General features: G+C 31.5%; 2 protein-coding genes and 2 long non-coding RNA genes across 4 annotated transcripts; 1 reads left to right on the top strand and 3 right to left on the bottom strand.

The window, feature by feature from the left end:
- Positions 1-2862: 2862 nt before the first annotated feature.
- LOC149483940 (uncharacterized) lies at positions 2863-3905 on the bottom strand. Its single transcript, XR_016316363.1, has 3 exons — positions 3700-3905; positions 3377-3550; positions 2863-3046 (listed from the first exon to the last, which is right to left on the bottom strand). It is a non-coding gene; the product is annotated as an uncharacterized LOC149483940 (long non-coding RNA).
- Positions 3906-3963: 58 nt separating this feature from the next.
- Positions 3964-4915, top strand: LOC149483941 (uncharacterized). Its single transcript, XR_016316362.1, has 3 exons — positions 3964-4201; positions 4337-4491; positions 4822-4915. It is a non-coding gene; the product is annotated as an uncharacterized LOC149483941 (long non-coding RNA).
- Positions 4916-8417: 3502 nt separating this feature from the next.
- LOC149483942 (uncharacterized) lies at positions 8418-11376 on the bottom strand. The gene is made up of 4 exons (XM_089701421.1): positions 10878-11376; positions 10259-10607; positions 9592-9838; positions 8418-9346 (listed from the first exon to the last, which is right to left on the bottom strand). Exons 1-4 carry the CDS (start codon positions 11374-11376, stop codon positions 9041-9043), a joined length of 1401 nt encoding a protein of 466 aa, XP_089557547.1. The 3' UTR covers positions 8418-9040.
- A 6-nt stretch (positions 11377-11382) lies between these two features.
- On the bottom strand, positions 11383-11942 carry cnir (cornichon-like protein). The gene has a single exon (XM_089701422.1). It carries the CDS (start codon positions 11857-11859, stop codon positions 11383-11385), a length of 477 nt encoding a protein of 158 aa, XP_089557548.1. The 5' UTR covers positions 11860-11942.
- Between the last annotated feature and the right edge of the window lie 7397 nt (positions 11943-19339).

Raw genomic sequence — 19339 nt, forward strand, 5'->3', positions numbered from 1 at the left:
ACTTACTTACATAACATATGTTACATATAATGATGTACCTAGTCCTTATTATGACCACTTTGATTAGGTAACATGTAATTTAAAACATAATCGCCCTACTGCGTCTGAGCAGTTTATTCGAATAAAACGCAAAATCACAATTTTATAATTTAAACAATGAAGTGTCTATATTATGGCTACTTAACATTGTATGAGCGCAAAAAGAATGACTATGTCCCATTATAATCAAATTATCTTTACACAATATTTGTCATGTACCAGGTACCTTATACAATTAAGTACTTCACGGTATTTACTTACATGCATATAATACACGCAATTCACATGATCACAGCAGAATCGTGTCACCTGCTTCTCTGTATTAGAATTTAATGGCAAAACACCATATCGTATTGTGCACACGCGATTTTACAAAGAGCTAAGAACTAATCCATCAATAAACCGTAAAAAACATTAACGCTTCAAGCGGATCAATGCTATTATACGGAAAACCGTTCATTGAGCTAGTTTTAATTCTGTTTACGTGCAATTTGTAAATTTCTTGTTTGTTAGATATAGCGAATAATAGTACCTATGTACCTAATTGACTCTTAAAGAAATAAAAATTATTATTATATACTTCTTCAATATAGACTTAATCAAGTTTATAAATGGATATTTCGTCAAATTATATCTATCGTTTAAAAATATCTTATAGGTACGTAAAAACTGAACAGCACAATATTAATGGTAGTTAGTTAGTACTTGTATACTTAGCTATCTATTAAAGATAGTAAAAACTATAAAATCAAATGTCCATCCATAAAAAGCAGTTTTTGAGCAAAAGTAAATAGTTTGAGATATATCATAAACTATATAATATGAAGATATTTTTTTACAAGCTGTCAATTATCTTCATTGCGATAATTGTGTAGCAAAGTCTTATTCCATGTTCGCAAAAGCAGGGGATAACATTATCCATGGCTAATTTTGAATAACGGTACGAACATTATCGCCTAGTTTACATAATAATACATTATACACCGATTGATTACCGCACCACTGAATATTTGCTTATTATTTTCTCGTTAAGAATATCATTATTACCGTAGGCAGTGTTTGAAACACACACAAAAAAGTTATATTTCCAAGTTACTGCTTAGAACGTTCAAACGAATCAACAGAGTTTAACGATAGAATAAAAGATAATTGTAATACTCCACAATCTACATTATATTTATTTTTGATAAATTGAATGCATTCAAACAGCCCAACAACAGAAAATTTAAACTCATTATGTACTAACTTTATGGAGATAAATCTTCTTTTAACACCAAAGTACAGGATTAAACAAAGTAAATTGAATTGCATGGCGCATTAAATTAAGATACATATTTCTGTAAGTACCTACCTGAATAAGTTGCATTGTTTGAGAATAATATTATTAATACTTACTATAATTTATAAAGTTTAAACGATCGAAATAAACAACATTAAGATTTTAAATTCGACGTAAAATACCAAGTCTGGACCACAAGACAACGGCTCTACCGAAGACTCATAAGTTGTACCTGGGGGGTAACCGGCATCTCTTATAGCAAGCTTATTATAACATTACTATGTCTTTTCGTACCGTGACACCCTTAACGCAAGCTTGTTGCAGCGTTAAACTGATTTTGTTTTTCTAGCAATTTTGATGACGTCACTCGTAATAGTTCACTCAATTATTGGGACCGGTGCGAACTGCGATCTATTTGACAATTTGACAGTTATCAGATAATAATAGAACTTTACATCGGCTTGTTCGAAGTAAACAAGTGCGTAATCATCACGAGTCCCTATGAGATATGGGGGCATCATATGAACAATTTGAAAATACAATATAACCTACAGATTTATCTGTATAAGATAAAAGTAATGTAAGTACCATACCCAATGCAAATCTATTTAAAAATACGTCTGTATAAGTACACATTCTCCACTTGTTATTTCTCTGTATAATAAAATGCAACTCTACTTATTCCCTAAACATAAATTTTATCTTATACTTAATGTAAATCTATAAAAGATTGTTTATTATTTCTTCATGATTCAATATATTTTATCATGTTATTATTTACCTATGTAGAATATAAGACTATAAAAGTAAATCTACACTCAAATGCACTACCCATATTATACTTATGTAGTCTGTTGTTAAGGATCTCATTTAATTTTGAGAAATAAAACCATTATTTATTTCCAGATTCTACAATCAATTCCGAGCACAAGGAATAAGATTACCCAGAGTAACCACATGGAAGCATTGATAGTATTCAAGAAGCCATAGTGAACATGAATATATTTTTTTCAATAGGAAGCAATATCATAGTTACTTTAAATGTTTAAGTGCAATAAAAAACATTTATAAATCCAAAATCTTTATTTAGTCCTTTTTATTTATTTATTGACAAATCATTTGCTCCTTTACTTCTCTTGATATCATTTATATAAAAAAAAGTGATAAAATATGGAAGTATTCGAAATTAGATTCAATTCTATTTAGGTTAAATATTTATTAAAAACAATTAGGTAGATATATAACTCAAATCCAAATTTGTAAGTAAATAGCATATTAAAAACACCCTTGATTAAAAAAATTAAGTTTTATTTATAGTATCAGCCTTTAAAACTTAAAATGCAATAAACAAAAACTTTATATTTACATCACAATGAATAATTCCTACACTAATAGATTAATGGTATTTATATTTTTATTTTAAATTTAAATCAATTATTGTATTTGCATAATAAAGAGTAGATAAATAATTTAAAAACTTGCAGTACTTATGTATACTTTTAATTTCATTTTTATTAAACTCAAAATGAAAACAATGTAGGTACCTACTATATTAAGGTACAATTAAATTTTTACATTTTCAGATGTATGATACAAATATGAATATTTTAAGTGTAGACTGTAGACATGGTGGCGCCTCCCCCAACTTGAAGTTCTCACTACCACATGATCATCTCCCAAGCCGGTAGTTCCTTGTTCAATGTTTGGGCAAGCCGGCAATCAACACAACTGTGAAAGATAAATTGGACTTAAACTGATTCTTTGTTGCTTTAAAATTTAATAAGTACATTTAATATGTTTACTTTTATTATTAAAGGGCTTGTGATGGTGTATGTAAACGTCTAAAAAGAAGTTTTTTAAACAATGTCGGTATGGTTTGTTAAATACCTTATTTGTTAATAATTTTTCAAGTATTTCAACGTTTTAGTTGTTTATCTTGCAATTCTTAATATTGTATTAAAAAAAACTTAAATGTGTAGGTACAATGCCTTAGAAAACTTTAAGTAGCTTCTAACCAAACATAGATAGGTTTGCTTATAAATTAATATAAATATTTACTTTTGACCAGCTGCTCTAGTTTTTGTGAACTCCCAAATCATTTGCACTTATACTTTCAGAGAATTCTATCAACTTCGTCTCAGCATAACTTTTAACTCGTTGGGAGTTATTTATGTACCTTTGTCTTTGTAACTTCAGGGTCAGGGAGCTTCGCGAACTCTGCACAATGTTCTGCTGCAAGTTAAATAAAAATTACTTCAATTAACAATAATCAAAACAGACGAAATCATGCAAAAACCAATACTTTATTCGTAAAAATATATCTGTGTTATCATAAATCGTCCAATGTTTTAGATATATTTATAACTCGTATATTATCTTACCTTGCTATTTCAATTGCTCTTTCATGCATTCTTTAATGCATATTACTTATCTTTCGCAATTTTTCAATTTGATTTATCCAAATTTTAGATAATAATACGAGGACAGTGATTATGACATTTGGATTTTTGACGTATAATTTTCAATCACCGCCATTTTTATAATAACAACCTTGTTTTGTTGAGTTCACAAAATAATCTTACTTTATTTTGATACCGGGAGCCTTTTCAACATGATTACTATACGATTGCCTACAATGTCCAATGACCGAATGAATTCCGAAGTTTTGTCTATTTTTTTAAGATTAATGGCTTGGCTACGAGGCTTTTAGGCCAAGTCGTAATGATTTGTATCGAACATTAAACGTCAAAAATCAAAATGTCATGTCACTGTCCTCATAATTCATATTAATATCTAAAATTTCAGATAAACTTAAACTTAAATATGTGAATCTCATCTCTGGATAAATGAGAAAGTGCGAAAAAGCAATATTGAAATAGCAAGGTAAGATAAAGCACGAGTAAGGACGATTTATGATAACAGACTACAGAGATATATTTTTACGAATAAAGTTTTGGTTTTTGCATAATCTCGTCTGTTTTGATTATTGTTACTTAATTGAAGTAATTTAACTTGCAGCACAACATTGTGCAGAGTGCGCGAAGCTCCCTGACCCCGAACTTACAAAGACAAAGATAGGTACATAAATAACTTCCAAGTTGATAGAATTCTCTGCTGAAAGTTTAAGTGCAAATGATTTGGGAGTTCACAAAAACTAGAGCAGCTGGTCAAAAGTAAACATTTATATTAATTTATAAGCAAACCTATCTATGTTTGGTTAGAAGCTACTTAAAGTTTTCTAAGGCATTGTACCTACACATTTAAGTTTTTTTTAATACAATATTAAGAATTGCAAGATAAACAACTAAAACGTTGAAATACTTGAAAAATTATTAACAAATAAGGTATTTAACAAACCATACCGACATTGTTTAAAAAACTTCTTTTTAGACGTTTACATACACCATGACAAGCCCTTTAATAATAAAAGTAAACATATTAAATGTACTTATTAAATTTTAAAGCAACAAAGAATCAGTTTAAATCCAATTTATCTTTCACAGTTGTGTTGATTGCCGGCTTGCCCAAACATTGAACAAGGAAGTACCGGCTTGGGAGATGATCATGTGGTAGTGAGAACTTCAAGTTGGGGGAGGCGCCACCATGTCTACTGTCTACACTTAAAATATTCATATTTGTATCATACATCTGAAAATGTAAAAATTTAATTGTACCTTAATAAAGTACCTACATTGTTTTCATTTTAAGTTTAATAAAAATGAAATTAAAAGTATACATAAGTACTGCAAGTTTTTAAATTATTTATCACTACATATATAAAACAAATCTACTCTATATTATGCAAATACAATAATTGATTTAAATTTAAAATAAAAATATAAATACCATTAAACTATTAGTGCAGGAATTATTCATTGTGATGTAAATATAAAGTTTTTGTTTATTGCATTTTAAGTTTTAAAGGCTGGTATTATAAATAAAACTTTATTTTTTTAATCAAGGGTCTTTTTAATATGCTATTTACTTACAAATTTGGATTTGAGTAATATACCTAATTGTTTTTAATTAATATTTAATCAAAATAGAATTGAATCTATTTTCAAATAATTCCATGTTTTATTACATTTTTTTATATATATAAATGTTATCAAGAGAAGTAAAGGAGCAAATGTTTTGTCAATGAATAAATAAAAAGGACTAAATAAAGATTTTGGATTTATAAAATATGTTTTTAATTGCACTAATACATTTAAAGCATGATATTGCTTCCTATTGAAAAAAATATATTCATGTTGCGCTGGCACTTTATAGCTTCTTGAATACTATCAATGCTTCCATGTGGTTACGCTGGGTAATCTTATCCCTAGTGCTTGGAATTGATTGTAGAATCTGGAAATAAATAATGGTATTACTTCTCAAAATTAAATGAGATCCCTAACATAAGTATAATATGGGTAGTGCATTTGAGTGTAGATTTACTTTTAAGTGTTTTATTATATAAATAATATAACATGATAAAATATATTGAATCAAGAAGAAATAATAAAGAATCTTTTATAGATTTACATTGAGTAGGTATTAGATAAAATATATGTTTAGAGAATAAGTAGGGTTGCATTTTATTATATAGAGAAATAACAAGTGGAGAATGTGTACATAAACAAACGTATTTTTAAATATACTCTTAAGATTTGCATTGGGTAGGTATGGTACTTACATTACTTTTATCTTACACACATAAATCTGTAGGTTATAATTGTATTTTAAGATTGTTCATATGATGCCCCCATATCTCATAGAGACTCGTGATGATTGCGCACTTCGCAATAATAAATTATTTACACGATTCTTCTTAAATCAAAAGGTTTAAAGCCTTTTCTTGGAACAACCCGATGTAGTTATGTTAATTTTGCATTTTTAATATAATAAATGTATTATCTTCTTTAAAAGCTTCATTTATTAAATAGATTTCCAACTACATACGTTTCACTTAAATTTGATGTGTATTCTTTTAATAATATTCAAAATAATGTTATAAAAGTTCCATATTTACAACTTCACTAAAATTGCTTAAAACTGTCATTATTGACATTATAACAAGAATGCTAAATGTCAAAGAGAGCGTGCCGGTTCCAATTTTTCGATTGACGTCTCGAAACCGCTCGAAACAGTCTTGTTGCAATTGGTTTTCTTAAGTTTTAGAAGGTCCCGGTGCCAAAAAAGTAAGATTATTTTGTGAACGCAACAAAACGTACCCATAATAAGACTGTTATTCTAAAGGTGCCGGTTACCCCCCTGTTTAAAAATATAAGACAAACTCGCACTCAAAACTATATTTTCTATTCAACAATTCTTCTGTTAAATATAAGTGCTCTTGATAAGGCTGTCGTACTAATTTAGGTAGGTACTATGGTTCTGGAACATAATTTCTCCACACAAGAACCGACAAGAATCTCTACCATATACTTGTTTTATATCATTAATGATTTTGCTGTTTGTGCAACTAGTTACCAATGTATCCACGTGTAGGTAATGTTCTTTGAATATTTGATTTAACAGTCTCACAGTTCCTCATAATATACAGCACCATTAATTTCCAAGCAATTGTAATAAAAATGTTTAATTTTAATTTGATTTCAACAATTAAATAGCTCTTTCTCGCAGATTAAAAGTTTTCTACTCTTGGTGTGTGCTGCAGATAGCATCCACCATAGAGACAGTAGGTCAGTAGATACTTCCTACAATATCCTATTGCTAAATCTACTATCGAAACAGCATAAAACTTAATTATCTGAGCACGAAATAACGTTTTCAGATCGTCAGCCTAACCGTGTGAAGAAGCCCTAAAAAGGATTGTGTCAGTTTCTTTAAAATGCAGTAGTTTTATTAAAACATAATTTCAGGCTGAGTTATGATTACTGTTGCATTATGAATAATCATTTCTTATTATTCATTTTATGCAGAATCATTTGCGTGTACACGGGACACCTAATTGACAATTACCACGGAAATGATTTTTAATAACTGCCGTAACGAACAAGCATGCAGGATCAAACTTGCCTTTGTATAAATTTCCTATAGGAAATTCGTACATAACTAAACCACAGAACTAAACTGCTTATTACCATAATACATATTATACAATCGTGTAGCATTTATTTCGATATTTTTCTAGATCAACTAAAAATAATTTTTATAACGTCCGAATAAGTATTTTTCACAGGTATTTTTCTAATAGGTGCCATCTAGTGACGATTTTTTTGTCTGTGTCTAAACTAAGTGTCTAAACTGTGTTGTGTGCTTAGAGCATTAAACCAACGTGTGTGTATTTCTTTCATCGTGGAGGATTTTAAAATAAAACTCATTATTTACAAATATTTTATATTTAATATTCAAAACTCGTACATTACACGCTGCAATGGATTCTTAAAATTTACTTATATAAAAGTTGTGTTCATTAACATGTACTATAACATAAATAAAAGAGTACAAAACTACAAACATACTCACAAATTATCACTATTTTCACGTGATCAATGCTTGTTCGATACAAAATGTAAAAACTTGCCGTTATTTCAACAACAACGAATCCTTCATAAACTTACAAACTTCTTACTATAGTAGAGCCATTTTAATAGGCGACATTTGACAGTTCAACAAAATTCAACAACGTAACCTAGTAACGACGACATAGAATAACATGATATTTCGTTTTGTTAGAACTGCACATTTGCTTAACTTTTTTTCAATTACGATTACATATTTATAACAATAATGACCGATACAAGTAATTTTAGGATTTGATTTTACTGATAAACCATTCTAAACATAATAAACAATTTCTGATTTAAAGATCAGACGTCGCTACAATTTTGTGTCAATAAACGTTTTTTCTTTTTAAATACCAGAGACGTTACTCTAAAAATCGAAAACTGACATCTAGAATCGAATGCATTGATTACTTGGGAATAAAAATCATCATAAATTATTGACATGTGTTTCAAGTTCGATTGACAAATGTTTCAAGTCCGTATCGATTAATTCACTTTAATCGATGTTTTTAAGCAGGTTACCACCCTATGAAGATAAAATTGATAGACGTCAAATGTTGCCTATTAAATTGGCTCAACAATAAATAATAAAAGTACCTATAAAATATTTCGTAACTATATCGCTCATTTGAATTATTCCAAATCTTAGTATGCATAAAATATAATTAATATTATTGATGAATTACTGATAAGTTCTTATTTGTACGGTTATTCTATGAAAATACATGTGTTTTTATCCTAGACAAACTATAGTGAGATTTTATGTACTAGAGAATAAATATGACTATTATTTTATGGTTTATAGTAATTATAATAGGTAAAATAATATTAACTTGTAAAACTTCATTTATTTACCCTATGTACTCATACTTCATTTAATATTATTATATTTTATTATATGAGAAATAAATTAAAACCGTTTTGGAGATCCATTCAAATATTTAAGAACTGCTACTTCATCACCTTATTTTTCTATATTATATGTAATGAATATTAGGGTGTATTTATAATAGTAAAATTAATGTACTGACATAGTATGTAAAAATATAAAGAACTTATGACAAGAATCCTTGTGCAAGCATATATAGTTTTTGCATTGGTGAGCTTGATGAGCAAAATTATTTGGTGACTGACATCTTTACTTATAATTAATAAAAACGACACCTTATCAACATTGTAATATTTTGTCTTACCATACATTAAATAAAAACTACTTATCTACTTTCGTGGTAACTTTTCCCCAGCCCATATAAACAAAGACAGTAGAATATGAATAAATTATGCCAAATTGAGGACCGGAGTCCATCCGGGTCCTCTTAATATTTTTAGGCCATTCTGGTGTGGGTTTCTCTGGATGGTTTACACCTAACTCTCCATTCCCATAGCATCCAGTCAGACATGTGTTGGGAAATGCGGCTCTAAAGCAGTCTTGTTCGAATTTATGCCTCCTATCTCGGCCAATGCAAGATAGTCTTAGGCACGCACTGTGTTCATATTGTGGCACGTCTTTTGCAAACTGTAATAATAAAAAGAATATGTACATAGAATTATATTATTTTAAATTATAAAATCCTTCATTAAATGCTTTTTAATTTGAGTTTAATTCTCTATGATACATTGATCAGTTTAAATTATGTTAAACATTTCAATTTATGATTTTGTATTGGCCCAGTAAATAATAAAATGAGACAAGTTTTTGAACAATTCATATGCATTTATGCAATAGCAAATAAGATTACCTCATCAATATTTACTACACACCTGTTTAATAGAAGACTGTATCTTTGCTTTATCCCACTCAGATGATTCTAGAATTACGGAGAACATGTTGAAATTGCATTCATTCTTCTCAGGGGCTTTAGGCACAGTAAATATCCCAATAGATATCAGATTGTCACTCACAGCCTCAGATGGTGTAGTAGAATTGACTATATGAGAAATATCATCTGAATCACACAAGGTATCTTCACAAATACAACCTCCTAATGCATAAGGTATATCTGGTTGCCTGAAATAAAAATATAAAAATAATTAGTTATTACATGATCTTGAATTACTTTCAAAACCTAGAAAAACAGTTGCTTAGGCAGCAACAATTAAATTAAACCATAACAAATAATTGGTTAGATTTAAAATTTTACATTTTAACTTTAATTAATCCATCAGGCCCCGGAATCACAGACACAATAGAAAATCTATTATGTTGCGGTCGGATCTGGCTGCTCGGTGGTTGAGAGGTTAAGAAAGTTAAGCATTGGTGGTATCTTCCTGTTAGTATCAAATTTATAATAAACTAAATCTATCAATATTCAATACTAATAGTTAGTGTGCATTTTTTTTTAAATATGAGATATTAGATATTATTCAGTCCCAGAAGTACCAGAAAGTTGTTACAAAATATCCAACTAAAAAAAAATGAAGAACTTACACATCCTTGATATGATTCAAGAAGACAATATCCTCAACAGATTGCAGTAGATGTTTGTCAGTAACAAATACAAGAACACCCTTTATAACTTGATCAATTACAATATTATCAATAGCTGTATAAAACTCCTGCTGCATTGTGCTATTTGTTTTTAAGTTAATCTTGTGAAACTGTACATTAGGTATAACTGGTAGGTATAGGCCTCCAATAAATGCTTGCGAACTGAGTCTTGTAATAGTACCATCTTTTGTTTTGGCTGTTGGCAGAGGCATGTAGGATACACAATGGGCTTTTGCAGCAAGCATGCAGTCTTTTGGTGCACAGCTAAATTTCTGTATCACATCTACTGCTGTAAAGGAAATTTTGAATATGAATATTGTGTAAAAATAATACTTCTAATAGTTAGACTATGTTTAAAAAATATTTTAACTATAAATATGTTTTCACAGTATATAACTGTTTGTATATACTGTGAAAGGGAATGAACATTTCGATAATAAATAAATATATAGGAATGAAGGGTTTTAAAAGACATTCTAATAAGAGTGGATGTTTTTACAGATCTACAAAAAAACAATTACAATTTTAGATCCATCTATCTATTTCTTAAAATGCTTACCAAGATGTTCTTTTTCACAAGGTGTAAAACATGGACTGGGTGTAATATTCTGACATTTAGTGAACTTTGAAGCAGCTGATATATTCATAAATATAAACACAACTAAAGGTTCACTGTGGAAATTAGAAGACTGTTTCAACTTAAACAGAACTTTACCACCTGAATTACTAAAGTGAATCATAAAATCAGATGGGTTAAGCTGTTCTTTTTTTAGTGCTTTTATTGCAGAATGCCAAGTGCTGCACACATGTTGGTACAGCATCCTTTCTTGCCAGGACAAATTGCTTAAAATCTGTTTTGCAATTACATAGTTAGTGACAACTTTTTCTACCATCTCATTCTCACATGGTATAATTTGGTTTTCTCTCTCCAAGTGCTGCTTATTCAAATAGGCTTTTATGTGATCATCCAACTGCAGCTTAGACAAAGAATGGCAATTTAACTGCTTCTTACTCGAGTTTTCTTGCACAATGCTCTCATTTAAATTATTGTCCGACATTTTCGCTTAAATCCTTGTTACAATTTCGTACTCATTACCTCTTGGTATAGGATCTCCTTTCAAGAGAGACAGTATGAGGCAGTACAGATAAATAAAGAAAAATAATAAATAATAACCAACATGAATTAAAACATCGCGCATATATCTTTTTAATTGACCTCTGTTGTGAATTTCCGTAGGATCATATGCACCCAAGTTACCTTGCGGAATCGTAAAATACTGAAAAGTTAACCATATGCACATAGGTAAGTTCAATACAAACAATAATATTTGCCCATGAACTAGCAGTAAGAAGGTGGTAAAAGATTGGCAGATATATTTCGGGACGAGCCAATAATTCAGCTTATCACAACACTCTTGAGCGTTTAAATAGTCACATTCTAAGTCAGAAAGTGTAATAATGAAATATATTAAAATAAAAAAAGTAACAGCACAACCAAGTAGTGCTAGTGCAAATAGTAATGTTTCAGCAAATATCATCATCAATATCACTGTCACTTATCTCGTGCTATCAGTTCTTAGATAAGCCGCCGCTATTTATTCTCAAAACAGTAAACTCACATTACGTGTAGATCAAATCTAAATAAAAAGATGCATTTTATTAAGTGTAGCTGTTTATATGAAAATTGAAAATAGAAGTATGAGAATTAGGGATGCTCGATGAACATCGATGTTCGATGATCATCGATGTTGAAAGCAAAAACATCGCTGTTTTAACATCGATATTGCTATACGAAAAATATCGTAACATCGATGTTAACGGCATCTGTCATCGATGTTAACTCACGGCCTCACGCACGACACGACCAATGCAACTTACGAAGTTAAGAAACAAAATATGTCTTTTATGAACGCATCCACAACACAAATCAAGTTTATTTTGAACTTTGAACGCGTATTCATTCATTCAGGGCGCACCGGTCGTTCCTTTTATCAACAAAGAAATAGATTAAAAGGTTCTTCTTTATCAAAATTACTCTTCCTGCAGTCAATTGATAAAAAATATTGGAATATGTAACCATTTGATCTCTTTCTTAATAAATTCCGAACTTTTACACTGTGTTTTATTTTTTTGTCAGTTATTATTGCATAAATCATCGATGATATCCAACATCGATGTTCAGTTTTCCATAAATATCGAATATCGATGTCGGGCTTTCGATTATGACATCGATGTCAACATCGATGTTTTTCGAATATCGATCATCCCTAATGAGAATTGAGAGATAATGAAATTAAAACTCAAAACTGTCAAAATTCCTCTAAAACCTGACATTTCCTGTCAACCACTGCCAAATTTTAACCGTGCGTCACAGATTACATAAGTAGCTAAAGGCCTCTAAAGGCTGTTTTCCAATTACAGAGCATAATGCGACTCAGTGCACAATGCCGAATTATGCTGATGCTTAATTGGAACGTGAAACGCACCAGCATAGCAGGTTGCGCTAAGTTCAGTGTTGAAAAAAAATATTGTTATAGTTAGCAATAACCTCATTAAGTGTAAATAAAGTGGTATACATAATAATTGGTTAAAAAATATTTACGGCTATTTTAAGTAATTTGGATTTTGATTATTTCATTAACATTTTTTTCAATGTTTGTACCTTCATCCATACTTATATTTATTTTTTTAACACAATTTGAATTAACTGATTATTTTGAAAAAACTACAATGAAACGAAAGCTAACAGTTATTTTTTCCAACAATTAATAATTACTAACGATAAATCGATTGCACGCATCAATTCACGCGCATTACTTTTTCTAGTGCTCGATTGTGCGAAGCGTTGCTGCAGTTGGAACATTCAACGTTAAGCACGGCGCATAATGCGCTCTAGTGCTGTAATTGGAAAACGGGGAAACGCTACGTGCGTAGTATAAAATGATTGATAAAATGCAAGAAGCTTATAACTAATACACTGGAGATTTCAGTGTATTAGATACTCGAGATATAAGCTTCTTGATAAAATGACATGGTCGCTCGGCGACTTAATGCCTCAGTCCCCAGTCTTTAAAAAAAGAAAGATCTGAAAATGTTTATAGTAATTAATAACCATTAAATATGTAACGCTCTATTATTTTGTTTGCTTCAATTTTTATTTAACCGAAGAGTATGGAAATCATAAAGAACAATGTATGAACCTGTATACATATTATAATTACATAATATGTAATTATAAATTATAATATGTATACAGGTTTTTATCAATTACTAGTGGTCCGCCCCGGCTTCGCCCGTGGTACATATTTCGCAATAAAAGGTAGCCTATGTCCTTTCTCAGGTATCAAAATATCTACATACCAAATTTCATGCAAATTGGTTCAGTAGTTTAGGCGTGATCGAGTAACAGAAAGACAGACAGAGTTACTTTCGCATTTATAATATTAGTTTGGATTTAGCACCCAAAGTCAATTATTTTAATATGAACATATGAAGGGAATTATTTGGTTGTTTACACACATATAAGATTGCAATCCTTCGTTTATTTTGAGTTCGTTATATTTTGACGCGGACACGTCTGTAGCGAATATCGCCATCAGCTACACTTGTGCGGTGTGTAATAAATTGAGCAAAATACAACCAGATTCTTGGGTGAGCTTTTGAAAGCTTTTTGTGAGTTTGTTTGCTTGTTTTGTGCATTATATGTGCAACTTAGAAAACATTTTTATACTGACTCAGTTTCAACCTTTCGTGTACCTTGCATTCACTCATGTTTGAAATATCGGCCCTACAGGTTACAAGGCAATAGGCATATGCGTAGCCATTGTGTAGCCTTATCTAGAAGGATATCAAAAGTCAACTGCATTCACCCGATTCATTTTTTTGCTTGTATGCTCTTTGGTTTTTAAAACACGTGTTCAAAAATCATTAGCGACTAGCGTACGTTTTTTGTGTAATAAGGGGATATAGGTACCTATAGTAAGGAGAATAAATAAAACAAGATTTTAAATTTTTTATCAACAATCTTTTCTTAAGCTAATAAAGGCTTGGTAAGTATTTACAAGGCTTCATTATACGGCAAGGTAAAAAACTATCCAAATACTTTTACATTTTCGACTTAAGTGATTATCACATAATGATCATGAATACTTGGCTCTGCCATATATTGGGTTTATATCCCCTAATAAAAGACTTATGAATGTAAGTGAATATTTTCTGATAATATCAAATATACGTTAATATACATACATACAAACCCTAACTATAGTTAAACACGCAATATAACGAAGCCAGTTAATCTATATCCACTATACTACTATAGTAATGTTTATTTTAAACAGTTACTCAGATGTAGCACTATGTATCACTTCAGTACATTAATATTATGTTTGAAAAAAAAAAAACAAATGTTAAAACTCTCCTAAAATAATTGCAACAATTAACAAATAATCGAAAAAATAATCTCACTTGATAGATAGAATTCAAATTTACGTAAGCAGGTATTTGGTGATGTTGTGCGTGTACTGAAATCTCTTCTGGTTTTCGAGGCTAAGTCCTTTAGCTATTGAAATTGATGATATGTTTTTAATTTAAAAATACATGATTATGCTTATAGTATTGCAAATTCTAATTACTAAGCGAAATTACAAATGAGATATACACGCATAACAACAAAATAACACTTGCTTTTCGTGAAATGAAATATTACACTGTTAAAACTAATTTTCAATATTTTCATACAAAGCTTAAGAACATACTAGGCCCAAAACGGGAATGGTACAAAATTCCCTTTAGTGCTTTAAATATTTGGCTAAAGGATAGGTACAATTTTGATGAGCAATTCTAGAATATATAAATATATTTATGCTACACGAAATACGTAGTTATTATAATTTATTTATTTAATGGAATATTACTTACGTTTAGTAAACAAAGAAAACCAATATTTTACAAATATGTTATGTTCGATTTTACTAAATCATTATAAAATATTAGTAACTATCCCATATAGTAATAAATAATGGGTAATTAAACGTAAATGGCGATTTAAATACGATACAAAATCTAGATATATTTTACTATACATATTTTCCCGCATACCTTACGTTTATAGCACCATTCCATATGCGACGGAACTCCGAGCGCTCAGCGCTGGCTGGGAGTGCCGTTGCATGTTAACACCGTTTCATACACAGAACATATAAAAGAGGTTAGAAAGGCAGTGTAGGCGGGGCAGACGCGCCAAGGATATGAGCACTGCTCACATCATCATCATGCGTATGATTCGTTCCATTTTAAATCGCGTGATCGCGCGGCGCTATGATTGGCTAGATTTGAAATTGCAAATATGTGCGTAAGCGGACTTGCGCGGACTTGGCCACACCCACAGGCGACACCGGTGACCGGTACTTATAGGAACAGCGAATTATTGCCATTCTAACCTCTTTTATATTATGTTCTGTGGTTTCATACCACACCACAGACATACGAAAATCAATAAACTACACATGGAAGTATTTCAAATCTTATAGTATTGACATTTATGTAATCAGTGAAATATATTGGCACATACGCAGCAGTGAAGCCACATTCGTTGTCGTCACAGGCGTCAATATTAAATTAAATATAAATGCAAATAATGGCAATTTGGTCTCCGATTTTAATAAATCCTTAAGTTATTTATTTATTTATTTATTTATTCTTCACTGTATAGGAAATACAAGATTAAGACGACACAAAATAAAAGATACAATCGGCATACAGTGGGCGGCCTTATGGCTATAAGCCATTTCTTCCAGGCAACCGTCGGGTAGAGGATAAAAATATAATAACTTCGGTAGTGTGAGCCAATAATTAACATGAGTTATAACTTATAAATATTTGAATAATAAAATATATAGTAACACATATACATAAATATTATATACGTATAGAATATAATAATCACATACATACATACATATACAAATATCATACACATACTTACAGATACAAACAGCAATACGATAATTACATAAATACTACAATTAGAGGGAAAGGAAATAATCTTTCAGCATTTTCTTGAAAGAGCTTATTGATTGAGCACAACGAATTCTCTCAGGTAGGTTGTTCCATAAACGGATTGCAGTGACAGTGAAGGAGGAGGTGTAATATTTAGTTGAGTGTATAGGGAAACTAAGCAAAAGATTGTTGGAAGATCTAAGAGAGTAGGTATCAGTTGTAAGGAAGTTAAAGTTAGATTTTAAGTAGGAAGGAGAATTAGGACAGAAAAGAATAGAGTAGAGAAGTTTGAGGACATGCATATTCCGGCGTGAACGGATTGGCAGCCATTTAAGTTTCCTACGATACTCGGAAATATGGTCAAACTTTCGCAGCCCATAAACAAATCGGATGCAAGTATTTTGGAGCCGTTCGAGTCGATTAAGCTGCTCTTCACATAAGTTTGTGTAACACGCATCAGCATAATCCAGGAGTGGCAAAAGAAGAGTCTGCGCAAGCATAACCTTGGTAGGTATAGGTAGGAAGTGGCTTAACCGTTTTAAACTGTTTGCGGATGCATACACTTTTTTAGAAACAGCTTTGACTTGTGGTACCCATGATAGTATTTCGTCAAAGGTTAATCCCAGATTTTTCACCTCAGAAGTGTATGGTATAACAAACCCATCGAGTTGTATACATGGAAAATCGGTCCAGTTAATTCTTGAGCGTAGTTGTGAACTTCCAATGACTATTGCTTGGCTTTTATTAGGATTAATTTTAATACCAAATAGTTTACTCCATTCGTGTATGGATTCCAAATCAGTGTTCAGTGTTTGAATAGCATTAGAAAGAGTGTTGAGTTCTGAGTGAGCATATATTTGGAGATCATCTGCATACATATGGTAGGGAGAAGACAGTTTAGGAGTAAGGGAATTTATAAAAAGTGCAAAGAGGAGTGGGGACAACACGCCACCCTGTGGGACACCAGCTGTAATGTTGCTCCAACACGATATTTGATCGTTCATTACTATGCGTTGCCGGCGTCCAAACAGGTAACTTTGAAACCATTCAATTACCGTTGGAGATATGTTAATAGAATTGAGCAAGCTCAACAGTAACTCGAAATCAACACAGTTGAAGGCATTCGTGAAATCCAGTAAGACGAGTACTGTAAGTTGCTGGCTATCCATACCTAAACGAATATCGTCGGCAACTTTGACTAGAGCAGTAACCGTACTATGACCAGGACGGAAACCGGATTGAAAAGGACTAAGGATGTGATTTGAGTAAAGGAAATTACTTAGTTGGTTATAGACAAGACGTTCAAGAACTTTGGAGAGGAATGGAAGGATAGAAATAGGGCGATACTCATTGTAGGATGAAGGATTACTTTTTTTAGGAATAGGAATAATATGAGCATCTTTCCACATGGTTGGAAATGTATGTGAGGTTAAGGAAAAATTAAGGATATGAGTGATTATAGGAGCAATTATGTCAAGGATGGGAATGATCATATTACGGCTAATAGCGTCACTGCCAACGGCCTTCGAGGTGATGGATAGAATATTCTTTTTAACACCACAGACGGAAAATTGACGGAAAAAGAACGGAGGATAGGTAGGGGTCGGAATAAGAGAAATCTGATTTAAAGAAGCATGTTTGTTGATGTGAGCTGAAGAATTGGAACAAAAGAACTTATTAAGGTCATCTAAATTTACATTTGAAGGAACAGTACAATTTTTATTGCTTCCGACACCTAGTGACTTAAGAAACTTCCATACGTTGGATGGGTCGCCGTTCTCGACCGAGCTATGGATATGGCGTCGTTGCGCATCCCTACACATAGTATTGCAGCGATTCCGAATGTTCTTATATTTTTCACGACGCTCATTCGATTTACACGTTCTCAGTTTTGCTTTAGCACGGTTTTTTAACTTCATTATTTTTTTAATCTCAGGAGTTATCCAAGGCGACGGCGCTTGTTTCAACTTTACAGGTCTGAGTGGAGCATGTTTATCGTATAACTCGGTAAGGAGAGAATTGAATGTCTGAATTTTAGTGTCAATGCTATCAGCACTCAAGACCTGCAACCAATCAATCAACTGAGCATCATCACAAAGGGTTTCCAGATCCATACCACCAAAGTTACGCCGCAAGACCGTTCTTTTTTTGCTTTTAGGAACCCGGAGGTTGTACGAGAGAAAGATCAAATCATGAAATGAGAAGGCTTCGGCGGGAAATTGGCCATGTTTGGAAACAAGATGTGGAGCAGATACAAACATAAGATCTAAAAGAGAAGGAGCACAATTTGGGAAAAAGTGAGTAGCGTTTAACGGAAGAGAATGTAGATTAAAAGAGTCAATAATAGAAATAAGCTTGGAACTACGCGAGTCTTTCTTCATTAAACAGGTGTTGAAATCACCCATAAGAATTACGTGATTGAAGAGAGGAATAAAGTTATGAAGTATGCTTTCAAAGTTTAGGAAATAATCAAATGAGACAGATGGGCTATAAAATACACCAAGAAGAATTTTAGCTCGAGATATAGAGATTTCTAGAAGAAGATGCTCAGCCGCATTGGCTAGGGGTGGTTGAGGTGACATACTAATTATTTTAAAAGGAATATCTGTGCGCAGATAAATAGCAACACCACCTCCACCTCTACCCACGCGGTCGTTGCGGATTAAATTAAAATTAGGGAGATGGTAAAATGAGGAGGGTAGATTTGGCTTAAGCCACGACTCAGAGACCAATAAGGCATGGAGATTCACTCCTTCAAAGGACGCCAACAAGTCTGAGAAATGTGCAGGAATGCTTTGGGCATTTATATGCACAACATTGAGACCACTAAATGAGTTAGCGAATTCAGATTGCAATAGAGAATTTAAAGAAGGAAGAGATGCGTCATGGAAACTATCACTACTGGACAACTCATCATGAGATGAAGCAGAAAGAAACTCATCCGTATCGGTATCGCTAAAAGACATGTATCATAGGTATAATATAATATAATATATAAGTAAAATTTTAAATTAAGATATA

The sequence above is a fragment of the Colias philodice genome, chromosome 12, assembly GCF_061535455.1.
Source record: "Colias philodice isolate Cphi_HAF_F1 chromosome 12, ilColPhil1 Martin Lab GWU primary, whole genome shotgun sequence".
NCBI lineage: Eukaryota > Metazoa > Arthropoda > Insecta > Lepidoptera > Pieridae > Colias > Colias philodice.